The 27,500-nt window shown below is 35.8% G+C and overlaps 1 protein-coding gene across 5 annotated transcripts in view; it reads left to right on the plus strand.

Moving 5' to 3' along the window:
* The window catches only part of LOC125683000 (kinesin-like protein KIF13B), a 143,781-nt gene that overhangs the window by 101,941 nt on the left and 14,340 nt on the right, over positions 1–27,500 (plus strand). For 3 of the 5 annotated variants that reach the window (XM_048923655.2, XM_056142527.1, XM_056142528.1), the window contains exons 14-30: positions 7,998–8,134; positions 11,767–11,876; positions 12,706–12,849; positions 20,617–20,791; positions 20,977–21,139; positions 21,420–21,590; positions 22,349–22,495; positions 22,626–22,754; positions 22,933–23,109; positions 23,242–23,396; positions 23,520–23,652; positions 24,023–24,266; positions 25,331–25,513; positions 26,036–26,166; positions 26,370–26,594; positions 26,927–26,980; positions 27,199–27,429. In XM_048923655.2, coding sequence (XP_048779612.2) covers positions 7,998–8,134; positions 11,767–11,876; positions 12,706–12,849; positions 20,617–20,791; positions 20,977–21,139; positions 21,420–21,590; positions 22,349–22,495; positions 22,626–22,754; positions 22,933–23,109; positions 23,242–23,396; positions 23,520–23,652; positions 24,023–24,266; positions 25,331–25,513; positions 26,036–26,166; positions 26,370–26,594; positions 26,927–26,980; positions 27,199–27,429 — 2,709 coding nt within the window. The remainder of the gene's footprint in view (positions 1–7,997; positions 8,135–11,766; positions 11,877–12,705; positions 12,850–20,616; positions 20,792–20,976; positions 21,140–21,419; positions 21,591–22,348; positions 22,496–22,625; positions 22,755–22,932; positions 23,110–23,241; positions 23,397–23,519; positions 23,653–24,022; positions 24,267–25,330; positions 25,514–26,035; positions 26,167–26,369; positions 26,595–26,926; positions 26,981–27,198; positions 27,430–27,500) is intronic. The other 2 variants (XM_056142526.1, XM_056142529.1) reach the window with 1 other exon arrangement.

Raw genomic sequence — 27,500 nt, forward strand, 5'->3', positions numbered from 1 at the left:
CGATTGGTGGCACTATGGGAAAGTGAATTTTGTAATGTAAGCATTGTTTGCAGTACCCAAAATGGATGTTTACCAAGCTTTTATTGAAAATTGATTTCAAATTTCAAATTTTCATGTTGGTAATTGTAAAAACTGGATAAAAAGGATGCGATCGATGCAATGTTTTGTTCTGAAATTGAATAGCAGTTTGTTATATTCAACTTGAGTTGGTGAAATTTATTGCAAATGTCATTTTAGTCTTTGTATAGTCCAGTGATGATGCTGTTCTGTTTGTAACAGAAGATTAAAGGCTTGATTGAGACATGCCTCCTGAAGTGACTCTCAGCCATTCTCCTTTGTGAGGAGTTGTTTGAAGTAACGTTAACTTTGGCTTTGATTAACCTATTCTCATTGACTCCACTTTCTGCAGAGAAAGTGGGTGTCTATCCAGAATCACCAGTTCATACAATTACATACTCATCTATACACTCTCATGATGGTTTCTATTGATTTCAAAGGCCGTGGAATTGTCAGATACAATTCCTCCCAATGTTTACTGTCTTTTAGCAGTATCAAAGCAGTATGTTCAGGATCAAATTAACAATGGCTGGACTACTGTATTCATCCTGATCACTCGCCCTCCTTATCTAAAAATGTATAAGCAGAATTTTTAGCTAGGCTTTAATTTTGGCATTATAAGCGACAAGTGTTGAGATCGCGCCATTTGAATATTGCTAATATTTATTCTATATCGTAGGTAATGGCTATATCTTTCTTGGAATCATGAAGTCTCTAAAATTAGCACTTGTTAAATATATATACCCGTAATTTATGGAAAAAATCATTAAATTTGTGTCTTGCTGAAAATGCCACTTTTACTGTATTCCAAAATGCAAAGATGTGTTTTGAAAATTGGAGAAATAAGTTATGAAATAAAGTGAGAGATAAATTGTATACTCGATTGACTTAATGTATCAGAGCACTGCATGATACATGTACTCCATTCTTGTTTCATTGTGTTGTAAAACTCCCACTTTTTATTTTCAAGAATATATCACATTCACTTGATTTGATGAAAGTAATGCGTTATGAATATTAAATCTCACTTAAAATTCACTTTAAATTAATACTGTAATTTACATTTATCAATTTTAACCAATCAAATTGACAAGGAGGAAGGACATCTAAAAATTGTGAAAAAATTCTGGATCATCAATTAATTCATTGATATTTAATATACTATAAACAAGGGGGTAAATCAACAATATGGAACGGAATGAAACTTGTTATCTACAAATCGTTTCTTGATATAGTTAACTCAAATTCAGTGAGTGCTTATGGAGCAGTGATATTTAATTGAGATATGACACTAGGGTATATGTATATAGTCTTACATCAAAACCTGACAGGGCCTCAGTTTAAAATTGTATTATAGTTTTGTTGGAAGGATGGACATTATTGAATGTAGATAGGGTCCGGGTTCAATGTCTCTCTGCTTGAATGTAGCTATATAGGGTCCGGGTTCAATGTCTCTCAGCTTGAATGTAGCTAGGGTCCGGGTTCAATGTCTCTCTGCTTGAATGTAGCTGGGGTCAGGGTTGAATTTCTCTCTGCTTAAATTTAGCTAGGGTCAGGGTTCAATTTCTCTCTGCTTAAATGTAGCCAGGGTCAGGGTTCAATTTCTCTTTGCTTGATATGTTTGAAATGTTTGTAACTTAGTAAATCGCTGTTATATGGATAAACTTTGACATTCTTATTAGAATCCAAAGTAAGTCACCTATATTGAAGGATACCACGGATTTAACTGTTTAACAATACTTTTACTGGATATCCCAACATATCAAAGAGACCGCTGTCATTTGGGGGTTGAAATACAATACCATATTCATACCAAGTGACACCTACCTTGAAATATCGTCAATAGGAAAACTTTAATGCTGAATAAGAGGGTCATTGTTAGACATGAATTTAAACTTCAGCATCAGGTTCCAATGTCAGAACAACGTGTAGTGTCTACCTATTATAAGTAATATGGTTTCTGAGTCATTTAAGTTTCACAGGGTGATGCAGTTCATAAGAAACTGGGTAATGATTGTACGGAACATTGAGGTTTCAGACTTGTGGGATTAGCATAAGATGTGACTAGAAAAGTAGGACTCCAGAAAGAAATACGTAGTTTCAGCTTTGATAACTGAATACCTCCAACAAACTCAGTTTGTATATTGTTTGGATTTTAATTTACGAACAGGTAGTATATATACTTGAACCATGATTTAAAGGAGCATTTGAATATCAAAGTACTTAAAGTACTCGTGGGAGTTGAACATTGTGGAAATTCAGTTAGAAAAGATAGTACTGGAAGGGTAGGGGGATAAATGACTGAATATTTAAATATCATGATCTTAGATACAAATCAACTGTTGTTGTTTTTCAAAGCGTTACAACAGCAAACATGGATAATGGAAGGCCCATGGGCCACAACGCTCCTAGAGTAACTGAAGTCGTGTTGTTGTTTTCTAGAATTTCACCCCTTTATATTCTCATGAAAAATGTGACCACATATTATGGCCCAAACATTCAAATCAATATGGTTATCAATGCCTTGCAGTTATGAAGAAGTTTTTCCCCTGTATATATACATTCAAGTTTAATCCTAGTTATAGCTAATTCTAAGGATTCATTACTTGAAAAGGTAGTCCAATATGCTAAACTGTCACCTGATTATACTACAGTCCTGTAGAGGATCAATGGAATGGTAAATAATTGTATAATAACTCAAAATAAATGAAATGCAAAAAAAATTAAAAATTGTCGGGCATCGGAAATGCACAAGCCGAGTTGCGCAAGGAATGGGCATAGAGGGAACCGGCAGAAAAGTTTTCAAGAATTATCAAGCAGGGAGCAAAATTTTGCGTACATAAATTTCAGCAGACTTAAATCCTTTGTGACCTTGACCTTTAACCCTTGACCAAAATCAATAGGCTTCTTTGTCTCATCAAGGGCGATAATCCATCTAAGTTTAATTGACATCCTATAAATTTGTTAAAAAATTATAGTGCAGAAAACAAAATTTTCTCCAAATTTCAGTATATTTATAGCCACTGTGACTTTGACCTTGTGACCCCGGAATCAATAGGCTTCTTGTCTTACTTAATCGATCTAAGTTTGATTGAGATCCTATAATTCGTTCAAGAGCTATGGTGCGGAAAACAAAATTTTCTCCTAATTTCAGTCTATTTATAGCCAGTGACCTTGACCTTTGACCTAGTGACCCCAGAATCGATAGGCTTCCTCATCTTACTGGGGGTGACAATCCATCTAAGTTTGAATGAGATCCTATGATTTGCTCAAGAGCTATGGTGCTGAAATGAAATGTTGATGCGTGCCCGCCTGCCCGCCCAAAGGCACTTCATCAGATCATAAACCGAGTTCGACTTCACCGCAACTCCGCTAAAAATGAAACACTAGTCAAATAATGTTATTTATTGCCAAGGTATTTGGGATATTATACTGTGGCTCAAACAGGGGGTGAATGAACCTGACAGTATGGAAAGCATATAGTGGAATCAGACTTGTGATGCTGGAAATCTATAGTGATTAATAAACTATACATGTACAAGATCCATAACTATTTTTTTTTCCAGTTTGTGAGGGAGAATCCTCATGTCTCTTTCATCTGTAGACAAATAAACAATGTGTTTTGACCAGAGCAATTTCCAATCCTTTTTGCAGCATAAATTCAACATTGTGGCAACTGGGTTAAACTTTGATAGTGAAGTAATACATGGCAGCACCTTATCCCATGCTCTTAAAATTTCTGTTTGACACACACTCATGACATCCACTCAAACATTGCAGAGTGCAGCAAAATCCCATTGTAATAGGGGATTCAAAATGGATAACTGGTACAAAATATGGTACATACTATTCAAAAAGGATAATGAATTTGACATATTGATGTCTTGGAAAAGGAAATTCTGACATCGGGGCTCTAAGCGTTTTCAAACATTGTCATTTGATAAAAGTGTTCTACATTTTTAAAAATAGAGATTAATATGTCTTTACATACATAGGTGAGAAAGTTTCCATTATTCTTAGCCGAGACATACCATGTATTCGCAAAAAAGTCATAAACAAATATCACACTACTCACGTAGAAAATGTGGACCTTACAGTCATCAAGCGCAGCGAAACACGCCATTTCGAGATTATAGTCGACGAAAGCTCAGTAACAGTAATGAATAAGGTACACTCATTTTGTATCTATTTTGTGACTTTCTTTATTAAAAGGAACAGTTCTCTAATGTGTAACGTGCAATTACTACGTAATTCAATAACTTGAAGCATGAAGCAGTTTCACTTTGCCACCGGATATAAGAAATTTTATTTCGTATTCCGATCCCAATCAAAAGTTGTTGACTGGGAATGACGTGTTTTAATTCAATCTACATGTAACATCAAGCATTTTTTATATCACATTAAAAAAAACAAATATATACACATACACAATGTTGTAGAGTTATTTCTTGTAAATTTTCTGAGGTTTCGCACCATATTCAATATTTCGCGCCACGGTGTCAATAGGGCTTGTGTGCAGTTATCGTTCGTTTCCCTATCAATGTTTATAGATGACGCTGCGCTACAAACGACAATTTTCAACCTTATCTTTTATTTTTCTATGTCTATCAGTATCAATTTGATCGAAATCTTGTATTCAAATTGATTTGAATACAATATCAATGCATTTATTTACATGTCAATTATCAAAATTAGATTAATTCAGAAAAGTTACATGGATTATTTAATGGCGGATGTTTATAAAAGTTTATGTTGATTTACCTAGGAGTAAATCAGCTGACACAGAACCCCCGCTGACGACCACTATACAAATCAATAAAAATTACTGCGCAGAAAAGTGCATGATGACCCAGGGAGATTGAACATAGTTCAACTCCCAAAAATGACTATATGATAGATGACTACAAGATAAGACACTAGTAATAATACAATGATTATATGATAGATGACTACAAGATAAGACACTAGTAATAATAAAATGACTATATGATAGATGACTACAAGATAAGACACTAGTAATAATACAATGACTATATGATAGATGACTACAAGATAAGACACTAGTAATAATACAATGATTATATGATAGATGACTACAAGATAAGACACTAGTAATAATACAATGACTATATGATAGATGACTACAAGATAAGACACTAGTAATAATAAAATGACTATATGATAGATGACTACAAGATAAGACACTAGTAATAATAAAATGACTATATGCTAGATGACTACAAGATAAGACACTAGTAATAATAAAATGACTATATGATAGATGACTACAAGATGAGATACTAGTAATGATTGTTTTATAGTCATGTAGGCGGTCTTGGGGTTTTTCTTTTTGGGAGATATTTACGAGGTACTATGAAATCAACATAAATACAAACTCTTATTCTACTATTGTTTTATAATTTTACTATAATTATGATGTTGTTATTTTAATTTTTTACACATTTTAAATGAAATCAGGTAAAAGGATGATATGGTGGAAGGTCAACAAGTTTATTGTCTGTGTAGGCTAAGAGAAGAAAGAACGTTGACCTGAAAACCCTGGGAGAGGGAAGGACATTATATAGTTTGTATTCGGTTAAGAGAGGGATGGGCATTAGTCTGTATTAGGTTAAGAGGAAATAACTTTGGCTTTTGTAGACTGAGAGAGGAAATAACATTAGCCTGTATTAAGTTGGTTTGTTGTATATTAATTGTTTAATGTCCCACTTGAGAATTTTTATGCCCCCGAGATCGAAGATCGGGGCGGCATATTGTTTTTGTCCTGTCTGTCATTCTGTCTGAAACTTTAACCTTGCTAATAACTTTTGAACAGTAAGTGATAGAGCTTTGATATTTCACATGAGTATTCCTTGTGACAAGACCTTTCCGTGGGTACCAACATTTTTGACCCCGTGACCTTGGAGTTTGACCTATTTTTTGAAAACTTTAACCTTGCTAATAACTTTTGAACAATAAGTGATAGAGCTTTGATATTTCACATGAGTATCCCTTGTTACAAGACCTTTTCGTGGGTACCAACATTGTTGACCCTGTGATGTTGACCTTGGAGTTTGACCTATTTTTTGAAAACTTTAACCTTGCTAATAACTTTTGAACAATAAGTGATAGAGCTTTGATATTTCACATGAGTATCCCTTGTTACAAGACCTTTTCGTGGGTACCAACATTGTTGACCCTGTGATGTTGACCTTGGAGTTTGACCTACTTTTTGAAAACTTTAACCTTGCTAATAACTTTCGAACAGTAAGTGATAGAGCTTTGATATTTCACATGAGTATTCCTTGTTACAAGACCCTTCCGTTGGTATTGAACCTTTTGACCTTGACATTTGACCTACTTTTAATTTTTTTTTTACATTGGTCATAACTTTTAAATGGTAAATATTAGAGCTTTAATATTGTACATGAACATTTCTTTTGACAAGATCTTTCTACTGGTACCAAGATATTTGCCCTTGTGACCTTGGCCATCTTCGGAATTGGCCATTATCGGGGGTATTTGTGTTTCACAAACACATCTTGTTCATTCATATGGAGATGTCACCATTGCCAATGAAGGACTGCAAAATTTAGGCCTTATGCTTGGTATTCACAGCCTTTGAGCAGAGAGGGATCTTTATCTTGCCACATCTACTGTGACACGGGGCCATAGTTTTTGCAGTCTCATTTGAAGGACTACCCCATTTAGTTGCCTTGTACATCAAGCAAGGGGTACTGAGGACCTATTCTAACCCGGATCTGGGGATGTGTGTGTGTGTACTGAGGACCTATTCTAATCCAGATTTCAGGGGGGAGGGGGGTGGTACTGAGGACCTTTTCTAACCAGGATCTCCCAGGGGGAGGGGGGCGTACTGAGGATCTATTCTAACTCAAATCTCCAGGGGGGGGGGGGGGGGGGGGTACTGAGGACTTATTCTAACTCAGATCTCGGTAGGTTGGCCTGTATTACGCTGAAGGAGGAATGGAAACAATCTCAAAAGAACATGTAATTTACAATGTGCAGGTTTACATGTTGTGGTGCATGTTCGATGCTTAGCATATTGATAAGGCTAGCAAGATACATTAAAGAGGCACCTAATGTGTCTCCAATGTGAAAAAAATGTTTCATTTGGAACAGATCAAGCTATTTGTTTTTTGAACATTTACTTTAACGCTTTCACATGATGGACCTTTGACAAATTAGCTACAGAGCCATAAGAAATAGCCAGGAGCCCTAATCTTAACTCTGTGGTTAAGATTAGATTTAGCTCAAAACTCTATTCATTTTGTGCTAATTGCATTTGTGGGTCTGCGAAATGGGCATATTTAGAAGATCTCTCAAAATACAAATTTACCCCACTGAGTAAAGCTCTGGAAAATGTCAATGATAAAACCTAAAGACAGCAGGAGAATTTTAATATTCAGGACTGCTAACCCATATTCAGTACACGAAGGATGTTTAATTCTCTCAGTATACAGAGGATATTTAATTCTCTCAGTATACAGAGAATATTTAATTCTCTCACTCTAAAAAGGAAAGATCTTCTACATCAGTGAGATGACAAGATAGAATATAATACACAAGAATCAACGTTGCATCTCTCTTGTAGTACGAGCCATTTGAAGTAATGCGTATTGACAGTTTTTGAAAGATTAGATTGTTAGAAGGTCAGATGGTTTCGGACATATGTCACTTGGGGTGTATTAACTTCCCCTCCCTGGTAATCTGACTGTGGTTATCATGTTTATCTGGGTCATTGGTCCTGATGTCAGTGTTATAACCTACTGAATGAAGAAATCTCCAGACTTTGTTCAATGTTCTGAAACTGGTCTCCCTATGTAGTGAATGTGTGGTAGATTTGTTTGAAGGGCCTTTGTTTTGATTTACAAACATTTTTGAAGTAAGAACATCTTATGAATATTAGTTGTTCTGGTTTTCAGGATCACACTTTGATTGGACAACAAGATGTGGAAGTTCAGCAGGACATTCAGCTGTCTGGTTTGGGGATCATGCCCGAACATTGTGTGGTGGACATTGAAAATGGGGATGTGTGGCTTACACCAATAGAGGGCGCCAGGTCAGTATTTCCTCAGAATATCAGGAATGAAATGTTAGGGGTACATCTGTATTACAACGATATTTTGATGAAAAAACTGGAGGCAAACTTAGACTTCAAAAGGATGGTATGTTTATAGATCGGTACATGTATATTGTTATAGGAATTGTTGATTTACATACGTGTATATAGAAAGTGTTATATGTAGTTTATAAAAGGCTTAAAGTTGTTAACAGAGAGTTGTTAAGAAGAATATTAAAACAATTAAGGTATCACACCGGTAATTATTTTCACTATACATTACAAAAAAGTTTAAAAAATCATTAAAAATCATTTTACAAAATTGATGATGAATAACGCTGTCAGGCATGTTCTATGTTACCTATCTCGTCTACCGACACCAGAAAAACAACACCCTACGCGGCATTTTCGAAAATAAATTACCCGCAAACAAGACTACCCTCAAATCCACGTGTTTTTCACGTGTGTAAACAGCCGCAGTGCACCTCAGGAAGTAGCCTCAGCTACCAACGGCAAATAGTTCCTTTGTATACACTTGGTTATTTCTACAAATTACACAAAATTTCCTAATCAGGGGTACAAAAATTAAGAGCAAAGAAGAAGAGGAAATGAGAAAAATCGCGCAAGGAAAAAAATATTTCTTTAAATATATGGAACTACAATTCACTAAGTTCATTTTGATTGGAGAATTACCGGTGTGATACCTTAAACCTTACAGGTCACCTTCAGTCATACAAAATGGTCTCCCCCTTTTGTGGTTTCATCAGATCAAGTTTGTCTTTTTCTTTTTTGAGCCACCCCCCTCCCCCCAACAAAATAAAAATCATGTCATATACAAGTTTTATGAAACTTTAGAAAAACAGATACATTGTGTTAGCAGCAGTTGCCATGGGAAACTGATGATGAAATCAGCAGCATTTACTGAAGAATAGTATGACAAAATTTTCTAAGAAACCGTTTCAGATGTATTGGATTCTGTAAATTTGGGTTAGATTATGTTAGGAGTCCTGCTGTGTGTTAGTCATTTCCTTCTATTTATAGTCTTTTGATACCATCTCCCACAATTTCCCAGGTCTTATTGTAAACTTAGGTGGAGTGATAATTTGACATTGTCAAACTAAGAATGAGTCTCATCACGGAGTTGTTGTCAAGGAGAAATTAGAAAAATGGTATTCTCTGTAAATTGACCATGTTATGACACTGGAATAAAAACTGGATCTGATACGTAAAGATAACGCGGAAAATTGTTTCCGAAAATTATATTAATTTTGTTGAAGAGAAATGCAGTTAGTTAGATAATTTACATCTAAATCAGATTGCTTTGTTATTAATTGTATCTTTATTGTTGTAAAAATGCTTTACAAAGTTCAAAACAAGGCACATTGTAAATACCAGAAGCTAAACGTACATACACCAACCTAATCAGGTATTCTAATCACAATGCATTCCCGCCATGACAAAATTAAGTTTGATGTGAACAAATGGTTGTGTGACAGAAAATCATGAGATTAGCCATTATTGCTATTCATGAGATTGATTAGGCATATAGCCTTAAAAAGTCTTAGTGCTAAGTAAGTGAAAGCAGGAAGTGAAGGAAATCGATAAGTCCAGCAGAACACAGAAAGTAGGGAACTGCACGAAAAGTCTCCGACATGATCAGAATACAACACAGGGTAGCGAATAGCTGTCGTGTCATTGGACAGAGACAGAAATCCATAAAGACGTAATACCTGAACCAAACAGTAACCATATTCACTGAATCAGAATGGCATGGGAAACCAAGCAGTGTGTCTGCTTGTTAGATGTCAGGCAGTGGCTTATTATCAAGATCCAATGTTGCAGTATTTTCCTCAAAGACACAGCCTGTACAACTTCGTTTTAAGCCATCAGTCCAAATTCATGTAATGTTGTAGTTACAGATTATATAAATATCCTGATATGTGTAATTTAAGGTAGACCTATACTTGGCCATAAATGGACTCAATCATGAAAAAATTGCCTTTGTAAGATAGATATATATTCCAGTAATAGATAAACATTGAAAAATATATATGTCAACATGCTAATTTCATTGTTATTGCTTCTCAAAAGTAAGTACCCCATCCACATATAACCAGCATTAATGAAAATGTATTCCTCCTTCTTATTTTTCTTAATAATTATTATTTTTCCAAAACAAATGGGCTGTAATAAGCAACATAGACTATATACCTATTATTTAATGATATGTAATAATTTATTTTAATAAATTTGAATAACTATTTTCATAATGTACACTTTGTGAGCCCACACATGTTAAAAGAAATACTGTTGAAAATGCCATTTGATGTCAATATTGGTCATTTCCCCCAATTTTTATGGACTAAACCTTGAATAAATTGTTTCTAATTTACAGATTATTATCTCAGAAAAAGGATTTGCGTAAGAAAATCATATGTTGACATATCATTTTAAAAGCTATAAGCTCTATAACAAGTACACCCCCCCCCCCCCAAAAAAAAATCTTGAATTATACATTATCATATTTTCATACGACATGTGAAATTTGAGTATATTTACAACCTTGGATAATAATTTGAACTATGTTAAACTATAAGTATTATAGATACATGTGGTTTGCAATTAGATTTTACATTTTATCTGAAAACAAATTTTAGAAGATGGTATTCACAATGTGAATGTGTGTAGTGTGTGTTATATCTTTTATCATGGAATCATTTGCATGTACATAAATTGGATATACGTACATGTACACCACTTACGCCAATCTATGTAGATGCAATCTTAATAAGGAACTACAGTTGTAATCGCGTTATATACAGATGCCGCCCCAATAATTTTGAAAAAAAGGAGAGGTGATGAGGAAAAAATGACAGACGGTCGGTGAAATAAACAAATCATTTGCAGCCAAATTATGCAGATTAAGGATGACCATAGGTGCAATTGAAGGGGAAATATCTTCTTCATGTAAAAAACTTCATGTAAAAAGCTTTTCAATGGAGAGGGAAAATGCTGCACACTTTCAGCTCATCTTAGCCGAAGGTTCAAGTGAACTTTTCTGATCAATTTGTCCGTTATCTGTCGGTGGCGTTGTCATCGGTGTCAGCATCGTTGTAAACTTTTCATCTTCTCCAAAACCACTGGGTCAGTTTCAACCAAACTTGGCACAAAGCATTCTTGGGTAAAGGGCTCGTCTTCTTCTCCAAAACCACTGGGTTAGTTTCAACCAAACTTGGCACAAAGCATTCTTGGGTAAAGGGCTCATCTCCAAAACCACTGGGTCAGTTTCAACCAAACTTGGCACAAAGCATTCTTGGGTAAAGGGCTTTCAAGTTTGTTCAGATGAAATAAGTTTGGTTTTTGTTTGTATGGTTGATTTAATATTGTTTATTGTCCCTCTTCAGAATTTTTCACTCATGTGGAGACATCACCATTGCCAGTGAAGGGCTGCAGAATTTAGGCCTATGCTTGGCACTTATGACCTTTGAGCATGCCGTGAAGGATCTTTATCGTGCCACACCTGCTGTGACACTGGGCCTTATCCAAAGGACCCCCCTCCCATTTAGTCGCCTCTTACAACAACCCACAGAACTTGTGTGAATGGTTTTACAATCTGATTTTTGTATTTACAGAACTTGTGTGAATGGATCCATCATCCACGAAAAGACAAAGGTGAAAAATGGAGACCGAATACTTTGGGGAAACAACCATTTCTTCCGCATAAATTGTCCCAAACAAAACAGTAAGCACCTGTTCCATAGAAATCTTATAAAGTAAAGTAAATTTTATTTAAAGTTGACACTATATACATTCAACATATCAAACACAAGCTCTGTAGAGCTTTTTAACCGACTGTAATCACTTCTTCATTCATTATAAAATTAATTAATCGAAGTATTACAGAATTTACTGATAACAACATAGTGCTAAAGTGATTGTTAAGAAGGAGGAAAATGTCATTGAATCATGAAATCTTTATTGAAGTAAGTCCAAGAATGTAACTGGATCTGGGGGCATGATAAAACTTAGACAAGTTCACTCAAGATTTCAGTCTCACTTTTATCTAGTTTAGTCCATTTATAAATGTGATACTTAAAAGTAAGATTGTCTCAGTTTTATGATCCTGGGGCCTGATGCCCATGGTTCAGTCTGTTATGTGGTTTCTGGGTCATTTCCAGCTGATCTTGGTACGGTCCGGTTTCCTCAGTAATTTCAGTCAACTAATCGATGTTGGAAACAGATGTACAGTGTGTGTTAGTAGCAGGAAGTGATGGCAACTTAAGATCTAGTCAATACAATAAATTATACATCCAATATTAAATGAATAATGCTGCACTTGGATCCAGGAAAAAACATTGTACATTCCAACACTGCATTTGATATCCTGCAATGAATCTCTGTCAACTGATGTTACATAATATCCCTCTGCATGTTTGATTTTGAAGGTCAACTCATTGTCATACAATAAATAGGGAATGAATACAAATGACTTTGAAGTGTTTGAGCTTTTGATGATGTAATGTTCCTCATTAATTTTCCTGAGGAGATTGGTCACTTCTGTATTTTTACAGGTCCCCAGTCTCAGCCCAGTGAACTTGACCAAACCATTGACTATAACTTTGCCCAGCAAGAGCTGATGATGAATGAATATTCTAATGACCCAATACAGGAGGCGATATGTGATCTAGAGAAGCAATACGAGGAGGATAAACAAGGTGAGATATTGCCCTACTGTACAATACAGGAGGCGATATGTGATCTAGAGAAGCAATACGAGGAGGATAAACAAGGTGAGATATTGCCCTAGTGTACAATACAGGAGGCGATATGTGATCTAGAGAAGCAATACGAGGAGGATAAACAAGGTGAGATATTGCCCTAGTGTACAATACAGGAGGCGATATGTGATCTAGAGAAGCAATACGAGGAGGATAAACAAGGTGAGATATTGCCCTACTGTACAATACAGGAGGCGATATGTGATCTAGAGAAGCAATACGAGGAGGATAAACAAGGTGAGATATTGCCCTACTGTACAATACGTATAAGTGATTGCTCTATTAGATTCAGTTTTACATATAAATATCATATTTGCTCTGTATTGTAAGTTTTATACGCTCATCGAAAATGGAGCGTATCATGGTATACCGTCATCTGTCTGTCTGTCCGAACCTTGTAGGCAAAATGAACCGTAAGGTCCAGGATCATGCAACTTGGTACATTTGATCACCTTGATGAGAGGAAGATGCCTATTATTTTTGAAGGTCAAAGGTCAAGGTTGTAGCATCAGTTAATAGGAAAACTTTGTAGGCAAAATACAGATCAAACTATTTGAGCTAGGATCTTACAACTTGGTACATTTAATCACCATGATTAGAGGAAGATGCCTATTGTTTTTCAAGGTCAAGGTCATATCAGTTAAATAGGAAAACCTTGTAGGCAGGATACAGACCGAACCATCAGCTAGGACTGTCAGATGTGGTACACATACACCTTATGCCAATCAGAGGATGTGTATTGTTTCTCAAGGTCAAAGGTTAAGATCGTAGTATCACTTAGTAGGAAAATCTTGTTTTCGTTTTACAGATTTGTTTTCATTATGAATATAGGTATTGCCCTGAAATGTTGTCAGAAGCTCCCTCTCAAAGAAATATATAATATGTTCACATTTCAACTTCATTGGTGCACCATGACCTATGTTAGTGCTAAAAGTAGGTCATATAGTTTTCTGGATTTTTCTCATCGTGGATACAGATATTAGTACGTTGAAGTTCTGATGGGCTTATGTTGTACCATTTTTGATACTCTTGTTGGCGAAAGATATCAACATTGTGCAATATAGATGATATTCAATGTTTGGATCTGCTACCAAAAAGTGGATTCAAACCCCCTATTGTCAGGGTTACATTATGAATAGCATGATTTACATCCAACATAAGGTCCCGTGTTTACGGTATTACTAATGGAGTATAAGCAGGGTGGGACTGCCATTTTAAGTCATGATTTGTACTAAGTTTAAATTATCCTTATAGGAATTAGTGAATGAATTAAAAAAAAACAGTAGTTATAAGGGTGTGTTATGTGAATTAGTGAATGAATTAAAAAAAACAGTAGTTATAAGGGTGTGTTATGTGAATTAGTGAATGAACTAGAGCAAAGCTCGTTGCAAAGCAACGAGAGGTCTTCCGTCGGAGCTGTGTGACATAAAAACCTTGAACTTGACCATATGTCCTTGGGTCAGGTCCTAATGCAGCCTCAATTAACATGAAAATCTGTTGTAAGTATGAAATCTAAATGTTTCTTCATTACAGCATATGGTCAGGACAGGGTTTGTATTTTCAAAAAAGTGAACTTGACAATATGAGCATGGGTCAAGGCCAGGACACTTTCTTTGATCATATGGAAACTTTTCTTTCAGTATTAATTAAAATTTGCCATTAGTTAGATCTATTAAGACTCTAATCAATTTTTAACTTTTAGACCTTTAGAAATGGTGCAAATGACCTTACATCAAGATTATTTATGTATTGTCATTAATAATCTTTATGTGAAGATTGAGCTTACGGTGCATTTTTAAAAGTTGCGGTCTGGGCACATTTGCACGGATAGGCGGACTTGGTGATATCTTAAACTTTGTTTGCTGGAACTATAATTAGTGTTCGGTAATATTGCTATCTGTTCTTCCGGCTCGAAGAGACAGTCTCTTTTGTTAGATTGTCAGATATTAATGGGAAGGTTTTATGAAAAGTAATGTTTTATGATGTGGATATCATAAAAACATTGCTTTTCACCAAGGTGCAATGGGCAATAACGGTGACGGTTTTCCATTGAAATGCAACCTGTTTTTGGACCGATAAAATGCTGAAAATTGTAAATGATGTTGTTTTTCATCCTTGGATATATGTAACATCATCCCCCCTCCCCCGACAAAAATGGTTATCCTGCTTTCCCAAAGCATCCACAGATACAGAACAGGGAACAGTGGTCAGAAAGAGGACTAATATTGGTTTGTTTCAGACCATACTTCGATGCGTCGAGTCAAAGCACCTTATCCTGCTTGGTTGTTTTTTTTTCTTTGAGTTCACCCTCGTGATTTTATGATTTATTTCAGATTTTTTGCGTCTTTACTGATCTTTGAAACTGTCGATATCTTTGGGTTTCTACGCTGCGGTTAGGGGCTTAAGTCTCGAAGCCCGCGTAGCAGTTTGTAGGCAGAAAGATAGGGGGTTGTGCATAATGCAGATTGAGAGGGCACGGTCGTAAATTGAGGCTTTTGTATTCTTTTGTAAAGCATATATTGGCAAAATTAGTGGGTAGTAGGGACTTCAACTTGCTGTGCATCCTCCTTTCACCCATGCCTGTGACTAGAAAGTCATGAACTGACGTTTGTCAATTTCGATTTTCTAAACTCTTGTTTTATTTATTAGTGTTCATATCTATTACAGAATTTTGTTACAAATCGTATACATTTATATGTGGTGTTGAGGTTGTATTTATAAGATGTATAATTCATATTATATATCATTTTGTCCTAAAGGAAGGGTAGAACCTAAATCAGAACTTGTCTCACAAACTCTGCACCCTGATAAATCAATAGTTATTCATTATTTGATATAAAAACTTATCGTCAATTCATTGTACTGAAACATTGCAGGTATAGTAAATTGTCAGCAGCTCCAGTTTCTAACGATGTTCAAAAATATTTTGATCCTTTATAAGAGCATAAAATCCGACTTGACCAATAGAATGTTTCAAATCACATTGAAAATGCTCCCGCGGCGCCAAACAAAGTAAACAAAATCGAGTTTTTTTCCTTATGTTTGTTTGTATGTTGTTTTTTCGGAAGGGGGGGGGGGGGGGGGGGACTGGTGTCCATACAGCACGAGTTCATGATAACTCATGCATTAAATATTAAAGCAATATAGTTAGAGGCAGGCAACCAAACAGAAAATCCTCAATAGGTAAAAACAAAAGAGGTAGACATAAGGCAGATTGAAAGCAGGCACGTAACATCGTTTTTGAAAGTGGGGGGGGGGGGGGGGGCAGCCAGAAAAAAAAATTCCACTTACCAAAAAATCTTTGACAAGCAAAAAAAAAAAAAAAAAAAAAAGAAAGAAAATGGACAATTTCCCAAAGTCAAAAATCCTATTGTGGGGGGGTGGGGTAGGTTCCAACTTTTCTGTACACCAAAAAATTTGTTCTTTACATAACATTAGCGCATTTCACTACAAAAGTGGGGGGGAGGGGGGCAACAGGCCTTCCAATGACCATTTTCATAGTAAATTAACAGTAAAACGTTAGGTTTCCTGCCCCCCCCCCCCACACACACACACACACACACACACCCCCACCACCACCACCACCACCACCACCACCACCCCCGGGTTTTACGTGCCTGGAAAGGGCATGACCGTAAATTAACGATCTGTATTGTATACTGTCAAGCATATGTTGGCAAAAATATTGGAGGGTGGGAACTGGAACTTCCTGTCCTTCCACCAATCATTTGAAAAATCCGATTTTATTAAAAACATAATTTTCTGTAAATCGTTGTGTTTGCAAATTACATTAAAACGGTAATGTTTTTGTGTGTACATGTATTGCCGCTGATCGCTGCTACACATGCGATGGCTCCGAACTCGGGCAATTGAGCCATGGGTTACGTAATTGTAAACAAGAACAAACCCCGGTGTGTATGTAAAATGCTTGCAGTTAATGACTGAATGAAATGAGACTGATTCGATGTGGATTTCTGATGATTTTCTATACATGTTTAGAGTTGGTATAATCATGATAAGAACCCGTGATTTAAAAAATAAAGTTTATAAATTATTTGTTATGCTTACAAAAAGGATCCATTTTTTTCACTTTGTAGAGAATGCAGAAAGCTTGTGTATCAACTGGCTAAAGTAGAGTTAAATCACAGATTGCTTGTCCACATGTGATGAATCTCCAAAATTAAACACAATAAGACGCTTGAGATGTATATATATATTTGGGGCGCTCTTGCCTTCTTCATTTCACTTATAAAAACCGCATCTACTTGCACGCATGATTGTATTTAGATGAAATGAAATGAACCGACAAATAAATCCTTCTGTATGCAGACAATTATAAGTTAATAAAACTTAAAACTACTTCATTTTATTTAGTACGATTTTTTCTGACAATTAGAAACGTCACATACCCTTACCGTAAACTTATTGTGAGGAAAATGACAACCCGATAAATAATCAGGAAAATTGTGTAGGTTTTTTTAAATGTATGTATAACTTGACACAAATATTATGAGGTCCATTGATCACTAACTCGAAATGTTTGCGGTAGCATCTTTACGATTACTTTATAATTGAAATAAAACATAATATAATTGTTAATTAAGTATGATATAATGTAAAAGGATTCAAAATGATTTCAAACATAATTTTCCAGTAATTGATGTGTTTATTTATGCGATGGACGAAAGCCGAGTTAGCTTCGATGTTTTTGTTTTGATTATGCAAGCTTGTCACTCTGGCCACCTGCGAGCGAGGCGAGAGTTGGGTTACATAACTGTATAAACAACGCTGACCGTGAAGAATGTAAACAGCTTGCAGTTATTGACCATGATTTATTCTACGTTTGAACGTTTTATTTTTATGTATATTACTTATTTTAATTCTAATATGAAACAAATAAAAGATAATTTATCTCTCTCCTTTTGTTGTTGTTGAAGGTTTGTTTATGTTAAAACGAAAGAAAAAGAGAAATGTATCACTAAATAATTTGTATTTGAACCACAGAGCATGTTAAAAACCTTATTTAAAATGAATATTAGTATCTATTGTAGTCAGGTATGTTATTTTTAGCAAGTTTATTTCAGTTATACGCATGAAGAGTTCTCGCTCACTTGCCAAATGAAAATGGCTACTTGTTTACGGGTATAGCTTTTTACTTTAATATAACACAAGATTCGAACAAAATAACAATTTCATGAGATAAATAAGATGTTAAAGAACAACTTTTCCATCGGAAGCCATATCGAATTCTTTGCCGTTTTTGAGCTATAAAGCGAAAACTTTTAGGGGCCGTAGATCCCTAATTTAAGGGGCCAGCCCCTTTTTACTGGTGTCAAATAAAAGCTCTTGAAATTCTACACAACTTTTATTCTACATGTCTTAACAAAATATTTTTAGTTTAAAAGATACAAAGGAAATTATGTGCAAATTTTCGCTCTTTCAGGCGTCCTGATTTTTTACCCCTCTCTATCGCCATTTTAAATGGCGAAATCAAAAAACAAAATATGATGTGCACAACTACAATGCTTCTACTTTACCAATTCGGTGTTTTCTCTGCTCCAATTATTATAGTCTCGGAGCCTTTATCTGGAAACCAAAGCCCCTAAAATTTCACTAAAAGGGAAATAACTCGCAAGCGGAAGAGAATATCCAAAATGTTTAAAAGTATTTTGAAAGTCTTTAGTAAAATGTATTAAAGCTGAAAATTTGAGCAAAATCGGTTGAGGAATGAGCGAGATATGAAGCTTCAAAGTTAGCGTCTAGGAAAAAAAAAAAAAAAAAGAATAATAAGAATATTCTTAACCAGCACAATAAGTAGAAGGTCTTCCGTTGCTACGGAAGACCTTAATTAAAAAACAGTAGTTATAAGGGTGTGTTATGTGAATTAGTGAATGAATTAAAAAACAGTAGTTATAAGGATGTGTTATGTGAATTAGTGAATGAATTAAAAAAAACAGTGGTTATAAGGGTGTGTTATGTGAATTAGTGAATGAATTAAAAAAACAGTGGTTATAAGGATGTGTTATGTGAATTAGTGAATGAATTAAAAAACAGTAGTTAATAAGGGTGTGTTATGTGAATTAGTGAATGAATTAAACAACAGTGGTTATAAGGGTGTGTTATGTGAATTAGTGAATGAATTAAAAAAAACAGTGGTTATAAGGGTGTGTTATGTGAATTAGTGAATGAATTAAAAAAACAGTGGTTATAAGGGTGTGTTATGTGAATTAGTGAATGAATTAAAAAACAGTGGTTATAAGGGTGTGTTATGTGAATTAGTGAATGAATTAAAAAAACAGTAGTTATAAGGATGTGTTATGTGAATTAGTGAATGAATTAAAAAACAGTAGTTATAAGGGTGTGTTATGTGAATTAGTGAATGAAATAAAAAAAAACAGGTTATAAGGGTGTGTTATGTGAATTAGTGAATGAATTAAAAAACAGTAGTTATAAGGGTGTGTTATGTGAATTAGTGAATGAAATAAAAAAAAAACAGTAGTTATAAGGGTCTGCTATGTGAATTAGTGAATGAATTAAAAAACAGTGGTTATAAGGGTGTGTTATGTGAATTAGTGAATGAATTAAAAAAAAACAAACAGTAGTTATAAGGGTGTGTTATGTGAATTGTGAATGATTTGAAAACAGTAGTTATAAAAGTGTGCAGATCCAATTTGTTAATGAAATTTCATGATGTAGAATATATTGTGTGTGTCCATTCTACATGATCACATTAATATATCTCAATCAGCACACTTTCTGACCTGGAGGTTATAAAACTTTTACTGTACTCAAACTTGGCCGTGTTTGTTTTAAGTACAACTCTGAGCAAGCTCCCAGCATACTAAAAAAAATCTTGAGCATGTACTCCATTTGAGTATGAGAATAAATTTATAAAAGTTTTATAATCTTCACTTAGTATGAGTACGGTTTAGAGCATGGAGTTTGAGTATGAAAACATGCTCAAGAAAGTTTTATATCCTCCAGGCCTGGAATTTCCTTTTGATTGAAATTAGCACAGGCAGGAAGGAGTCAGAAAATACCAGTTAATGTTGGAGTGTTGTTTTTACAGAGGTTTAGAATTATGTGTTAATGTTGGAGTGTTGTTTTTACAGAGGTTTAGAATTATGTGTTAATGTTGGAGTGTTGTTATTGCAGAGGTTTAGAATTATGTGTTAATGTTGGAGTGTTGTTTTTACAGAGGTTTAGAATTATGTGTTAATGTTGGAGTGTTGTTTTTGCAGAGGTTTAGAATTATGTGTTAATGTTGGAGTGTTGTTTTTACAGAGGTTTAGAATTATGTGTTAATGTTGGGAGTGTTGTATGTACAGAGGTTTAGAATTATGTGTTAATGTTGGGAGTGTTGTTTTTACAGAGGTTTAGAATTATGTGTTAATGTTGGAGTGTTGTTTTTACAGAGGTTTAGAATTATGTGTTAATGTTGGAGTGTTGTTTTTACAGCGGTTTAGAATTATGTGTTAATGTTGGAGTGTTGTTTTTACAGAGGTTTAGAATTATGTGTTAATGTTGGAGTGTTGTTTTTACAGAGGTTTAGAATTATGTGTTAATGTTGGAGTGTTGTTTTTACAGAGGTTTAGAATTATGTGTTAATGTTGGAGTGTTGTTTTTACAGAGGTTTAGAATTATGTGTTAATGTTGGAGTGTTGTTTTTACAGAGGTTTAGAATTATGTGTTAATGTTTTACAGTGGCATTGGAGAAACAGAGACAAGAATATGAACAGAGGATGCAGATGCTCAGGAACCAAATTATGTCCCCTGGTACCCCCAGTAATCCCTATCTCAACTTCAACAGCTTCACTCCCACTGGCACCAGCTCCCAGAATACCCTGCAGAGGAAGTACCAAAAGTGGGCTGAAAAGAGGTAGAAATTCAAAATGTCAAAAGTTCTGCAAGATGTAGGGAGTTCAAAAAGGAAAAAATTCAAAATGTTATGCTATTCTAAAGAAGTCCTCTTTTGATATTGCCTGACAACATTGACAATAACCTGGTTCTGAAGTGAAGCTGTTTGAAATAATTCATGTAAACTAGGTGATGTTTATTTTGTAGGAAAAGTAACATGATGAACAGCTTACAAGTTCTGAGAGGAGAAGTTCTGAAGGCTAAGGCCTTTGTCAGGGAGGCCAATGTCCTCTCCCAGGAAATGGGCAAGAAAACAGAATTCAATGTCACGCTGCAGATTCCTGCAAGCTGTCTGAGTCCAAATCGCAGGGTAGGTTGACTGAAAGAAAACATCTGCTTTATCAGTTCTAGCAAAGAAAAATCGGTTAAAAGGAATCGGAATAGAAGATGTCTGAAGAGAATTGGTTTGTGTAGTGATTGTAACATGTATAGGTCTTCTAATCATATTTATGGCATCTTATGAGAAAATGTATTAATGCACTGTTTGTCTGTTAATATCATATGAAAGATAACTTTGAGTACCATTTTCTCTTCTGAACTAAAAATTAGTGTAATTGCAATATGTATACTTATCTAGATTTATGTTACAGAAGGGCAATGGGTTTGTGAGTGAGCCAGCCATTTTAGTGAAAAGAAAGAATCGTCCTAACCAGATTTGGTCCATGGAGAAGCTGGAGAACAAAATCATCGACATGCGAGAGATGTACGAGGAGCTGAAGTCCTCGGGCAAGCCGATGATGGTAGACGACAATGACTCATGGGTTTGTTGTTGTTGCATGGCTTCAGCTCAACTTTGACCTCTATGCAAAATAACAAATTTGATGATTAGAAGACTGAGAAATATTTGGCCTATTTGCAGTGAATTGAATTTTAGTTAAAATACTTGTAACTAAGTGTATTTTTAGTCTGACAAGTTCATACCATTTATCATGCAAATGAGGTCAAAGTTAAATTTCTTTTTGCACTGTGTGTTTTTCAGTTTTTAACATCTAAAGATGACAAGCGCCACACAGGAGATAACAGTATTTGAATTTCTTGTATTAACCAGTTATAATACGTTAATTACGAATGCAAATCACCAGCATTTTGAATGCATGTCCATGAAAATCATTATTGTAGCCATGACCTACTACTTTGATGTTAAGTTTTTGAAGAAGGTAAAATGCTTCTAGTGATCTCTAGATGATTAGTGTAGAGCTTGAGTTTGCTGCTTGGTGCAACTTTAAGGCTTCCATGAAGAAAGAACTGTTTGTTTGTTTTTACCATTTCTTTGACATCAACATGCATGTTAAAATTTGTATTTACAAATCAGCTTATGACACTGATAAGTGAAACTGAGGAATTATCTATTATCTCAAAATATTATAATTAAGTAAATAGAAAGCAGCTGGACTTTTTCATAGTTAGAGGAAAAAAATATATCTTGTCAAAACTTTTAACAGGAATTTTACAAAGTAAACGCCCCAAAGTCTTTTCTATTTCAATTTTGCTGATACATGTACCTTTGCCTTATGAATAGGAGGACGGCCCCTTTACGAAAGGAGACCCATTTTATGAGTCTCAGGAAAATCACAATCTGATTGGTGTGGCCAACATCTTTCTGGAGTGTTTATTTCATGATGTGACGTTGGATTACCATGTGCCAATCATCAGTCAACAAGGGGAGGTAATGCATGTAAAATAGTCGGACTCGGTTCACGGAAAGTAATAAATCTATCATTGGACAAGTTGAATGAAACCAGATTAAAGAGTGGTAGTATTACTGCTTTCTGTTATTTTTTTAAAAAATGTTTCAGATTGCTGGAAAGCTGCACATTCAGATCAGTAAACTGGGTGGCTCTTGTCTAGAACGTTATGGCGATACAACTGAGGACATTGAGGAAACAGACCCTGCTTTGTCAGCAGGGGCTCCAATGATTGTCAGGGTATGTCTCAAAGGCTGTTCAGGGCATAAGGAACAGTTTCTGTACAATTTTTTTTTTCTTTAATATAATTTTGAGATGATGAAATTTTCCTCCAATCATTGAAAAATTTAACCTTATCCAAATGACCACACATGTACATCACATGTAGAAATTTGATACATTTAATATTACATTTCAGCTAACCATTCTCTCAGCCAAGGGCCTGCCTTCTGCCATGTCAAACTTTGTGTTCTGTCAGTACACATTCTGGGGCCAGGAAGAGTCAGTTGTGGTCCCTCCCCAGGTTAACCCCGATATGTTGGATCGGCAAAATTCCATGGGGGACACGGTCACCGTCAAATTCCAGCACAGAAAGGTGAGTATGACATGGAAAGGGGTTCTAATGATACAAAACTGGTTGTGCTTGCAACAAAAACATTGTCCTTGAATTTTTCATGTTCTGGAAAGTTTCGTTTTAACATATAAAGATTGATCTTTTTGATTTCAGGATTTCAAAATCAGTATAACCGAGGAATTCATTGAGAATTGTCAGGATGGGGCCTTGTCCGTGGAAGTCTGGGGTCACAGGGTCACTTCCACCGGCAACACAGAAACAGACATTGCCAAGACGGTCAAGGCCAAATCTCGCTCCCTGGTAGAGAGGTGAGTCATTTAGTACAACAGAGAATCTATGTCATGTAGCCTGTGATAAATATGCTCTGTGGGGACATGTGTATCTCTGATGCGTTATATGTGGTTGTTTATAACATGACTCATGATTTGTAGATGGAATGAGGTGATGAGGAAGATCGAGCTCTGGACAGAGATTGAAGAGCTGAATTACCAGGGAGAGTGGTCAGCAGTGGAGGTCCAACCCAAACAGGACGTCCCATCAGCCGGGGTGTTCCAGCTACAGCAGGTTAGTCTCACGAGATCAGGTATCACAGGACGTTCCCGGGGGGGGGGGGGGGGGGGGGGGGGGTCAGGTCAGCTACAGCAGGTTAGTCTCACGAGATCAGGTATCACAGAGGTTGAGATATTCTCACCCTCAGATTACAAAAACTGGCATCTAATGTTATGACCTCCCAAAAACTTCCTTGGAAATTAAAGCTATTTTGTTTGGGTATGCTCATACATAATTACAATAAAGGAATGCTCAAATACGTAATCAAGTTTGTACCGAACTAGAAGATTTGATATTCACAGATCACATGACTTCATGGATAAGCTTGATGGCATCCCCAATGCACAAATCACATTCAAATAAAGTACACATAACATGTTAATAGGGCCATTCCAGACGAGTGAAAGTCCGGGTTAGGACTGTTACAGAATCAGGAATTCTGCCTCTGATACCAGACACCATCACCTCCATATCCATTGGAGGAATCGCCAACCGGAGCAAGATGCAGAAGGGGCTGGACAGTTACCAGGACGACGACCTGTCAGGACTCAGGGACAGGTGGTCAGACGCGCTGGCCAAGCGGACAAAGTATCTGAACGAACAAATACAAAGCCTCATCAACAAACCAGGTACTGAACAAATACTGAACAGCTATCGTTAAGGAATCCATTACCGTAAATACTCCGCAAGCTTCTAACGTGGGGTTCTTCCGGTTTCATCCCACATAAATTACCGTAAATACTCGGCAAGCTTCTAACGTGGGGTTCCTCCGGGTAGTCCGGTTTCATCCCACATAAATGACCTCCTAGTGCAAACATCTGTGCATCAAAGGACCTCATTGGAAATACGCTTTCTAACTTTCATGGGTTATCCTTGGTATTTATGTATGTATATACCAAATAAATATTTATTTATTTATTCTTTTATGCTTCATTATCAGTGAAAATAATAAGTTTCAAAGGCAATCTGATAAAAAAAAATTTAGTGTGATTTATAAGAGAATCGATGTCAAATTCCTAACAATTTCTTTGAAAAGCGGTCACTAACTTAAATGTGGGTCAACTTATATACAAGTATGTATGGTACATATATATTATTACTACAGTAACTTAATCCAAAGAGTCGGATCACGTCGAGTTGACAGGTAGGGATCATCAGATCAAACAAGGCGTGAAGCGTTTAATTTGATCTGATGATCCGCGCCTTTCTACAGATACGATTACTGCACTAATGATAAATCTATTATAAACTCTCTTATGTATTTTTAAATCAACATTATAAGAAAAAGAATGTAATCCAAATTATCAAAAACACAGACATACAATGAAATTTTGTGTAAGCAGTTTTGTTTATGAAGCGGTCAATATTTTTCACAAAAAATGTTGCTTTGATGCATGTATGATGATCAGTTTCAGAGGATACTGATACGGAATCAGAAAATCGCTGTAGTGATCTGGAAAATCAGATCAAACTCTGTGAAATTAACAGTATCAAAAAACGAAACATTGATGGGTTATATATAATAGTGTTATATGTTCATTCAAATGGAGTGTCAAGGATTTAGTCCAAGGAAATCACTAAAAATTATATTTATTTAAGATAGCATAGGAACTGAAAGTTTGTGTTAATTTCTCTTAACTAAATGGTAATTTCATGATTCTATGAAGTGATAAGAGAATCTGATTACTTACAGACAAAACAGAAGCAGATTCTGACCGTGAGCGTGCTCTGCTGGATCAGTGGGTGTGTCTGACAGAGGAGAGGAATGCTGTGATGGTCCCCGCCCCTGGGAGTGGCATCCCTGGTGCACCTGCTGATGGAGAGTCTGCCCCCAACATGGAGAGACACACGCCTGTCCTGTTCCTAGATCTTAATGGTAATTGTTTATCTTATTCAGGTTTGACATACTTCTGCATAATATCAAGTAATTACATCATTTTTTGAAGGTCACAAATTAACCTCAATTACATTTTTAATTGCAATGGTGTGAAATGGTACTTTTGTAAATTATATGATTTAATGGCATTTTGTTGTAATGTAAAATCATTTAATTTGAATTCTAACCTTCACAGTATGTATGCACATAGTGTGGAATCAACAGATTTCATGGTGGCTAAAATTTTGTGGATAACACACCCACACACCCATGAATTTCAAACCACAAGGAAATGCACAATTTATATAACGTTTCAATGTACAGAAATCTTATCTATGACATTGCATCCCAACGAAACAGTAAAACATTGAAAATCTACGAAAAATGGGCCACCACGAATTTAAATGACTCCACAATTGACTGTCATATTTCGTCACAGCTGTCAATTTCTCAGTATTTTTTACACCCTGACTAACATGACGGAACCTTGAAGTTTGAGTGGATTGCATGTTTTTAACTTAGCTGATGACATGAGCACCTCTTCTGCCAGAGAGGGCTATTTAGCAGCGGGGGTAAATTCCATCCTACCCAAAGAGCATGCAGGCACCTTTGTCAACCTTCCCATCACAAAAGCTGAAATGGACAATGGTTTTGTATGTAGCACGTACAGTTCGAAATTCAGTTAGAGGGTTTTTGATGTTTTTAATAAAAAAAATTCATATAATCAGTTTCACAGTAGGGCAGTAATGAAAAATTTTGTGAACAAAATGTATAATTTGAAAAAACAATTAACAAGTACATGTAATATTTATGGTCTTTGGATCAAAGTTTAATTGTCTGTTACTTTTTGTTTCAGATATATGCTGTTGCATCTTGGGATTCCACAATGCACGATTCAGAGTTATTGAATCGTGTCACTTCGTCCAATGACCGCATTTATCTAATCCTGAAAGTAGTGGTTAGGCTGAGTCATCCAGCTTATATGGAGCTTGTACTGAGAAAGAGGATGTGTATCAACATCTACAACAGCCTCAGTTTCACAAGTCTCACTGGCAGACTCAAACAGAAAATCACAGGCACTGTAAGTGTGTAAATTATAGAACAGCCTCAGTTTCTCAAGTCTCACTGGCAGTATGTCTGTAAATTTTGGTATACAGGAAACTTTACGGACAGAAATCACTGTACCGGGTAATTCAGTGTATTTGCTGGAGGACATTTCATTTATTCATTAGCATGTAATGCGCTAAACTGTGTATTTGATATGTGAAGACTTAGCTGAAATGCATCAAAAAGAGCATTTAGCATTTGGACATTAGAGGGTTAAAATATAGATGGTAGAACATGGTAGAAAAAGTTTTATTATTTACATGTGAAAGTGAATTATACTGAGCCATATTTGGTAACTTATTTCAGGAGAAGTTCTTTGAAAGTGGTATTACATACAGCTTAGTTTCCAACATTCCTAAAGTAAGTGAGATACCTATACACTTAAAACTGTCTAATCTGATGCCTGCATACTCTGTTTCACTTATTTTAAGTGACCAATTATCTTTTTCTAACTCGAAATGTGTCTCCCAAAGCATGCCAGATTAAGTTACTTTTACTGTCAAGAACAAGGAAAATGGCATAGGAAAGTGAAAGAATGTAAACTGAAATTTTCTGATAACTGAGTACTTTTGATTTAGGCTTCTGAAGATTTAGAGAACATGGAAACTTTAGCCCAAATGGCGGCCTCCCAGAATGACACGAGCACGGCTGACGGAGAATCGTACATAGAAAAGTACCTTAAAGGTGTGCAGGGGGTGGAGAGTATTCTAATGGTGGACAGACTGCGACAGGAAGTGGCCGTCAAAGAACAGTCGTCGCAAAAGTCCAGGTCACTCACCAAGACGTACAGTGTTCCGAACATACACCAGGTCAGTTTGATGTCGAGTGGCGACAGTGACCGCAGCATTGGTTTTCGCATACAGTAGTTAGATTTGTCTCA

The sequence above is a fragment of the Ostrea edulis genome, chromosome 6 (assembly GCF_947568905.1).
Source record: "Ostrea edulis chromosome 6, xbOstEdul1.1, whole genome shotgun sequence".
Taxonomy (NCBI): domain Eukaryota; kingdom Metazoa; phylum Mollusca; class Bivalvia; order Ostreida; family Ostreidae; genus Ostrea; species Ostrea edulis.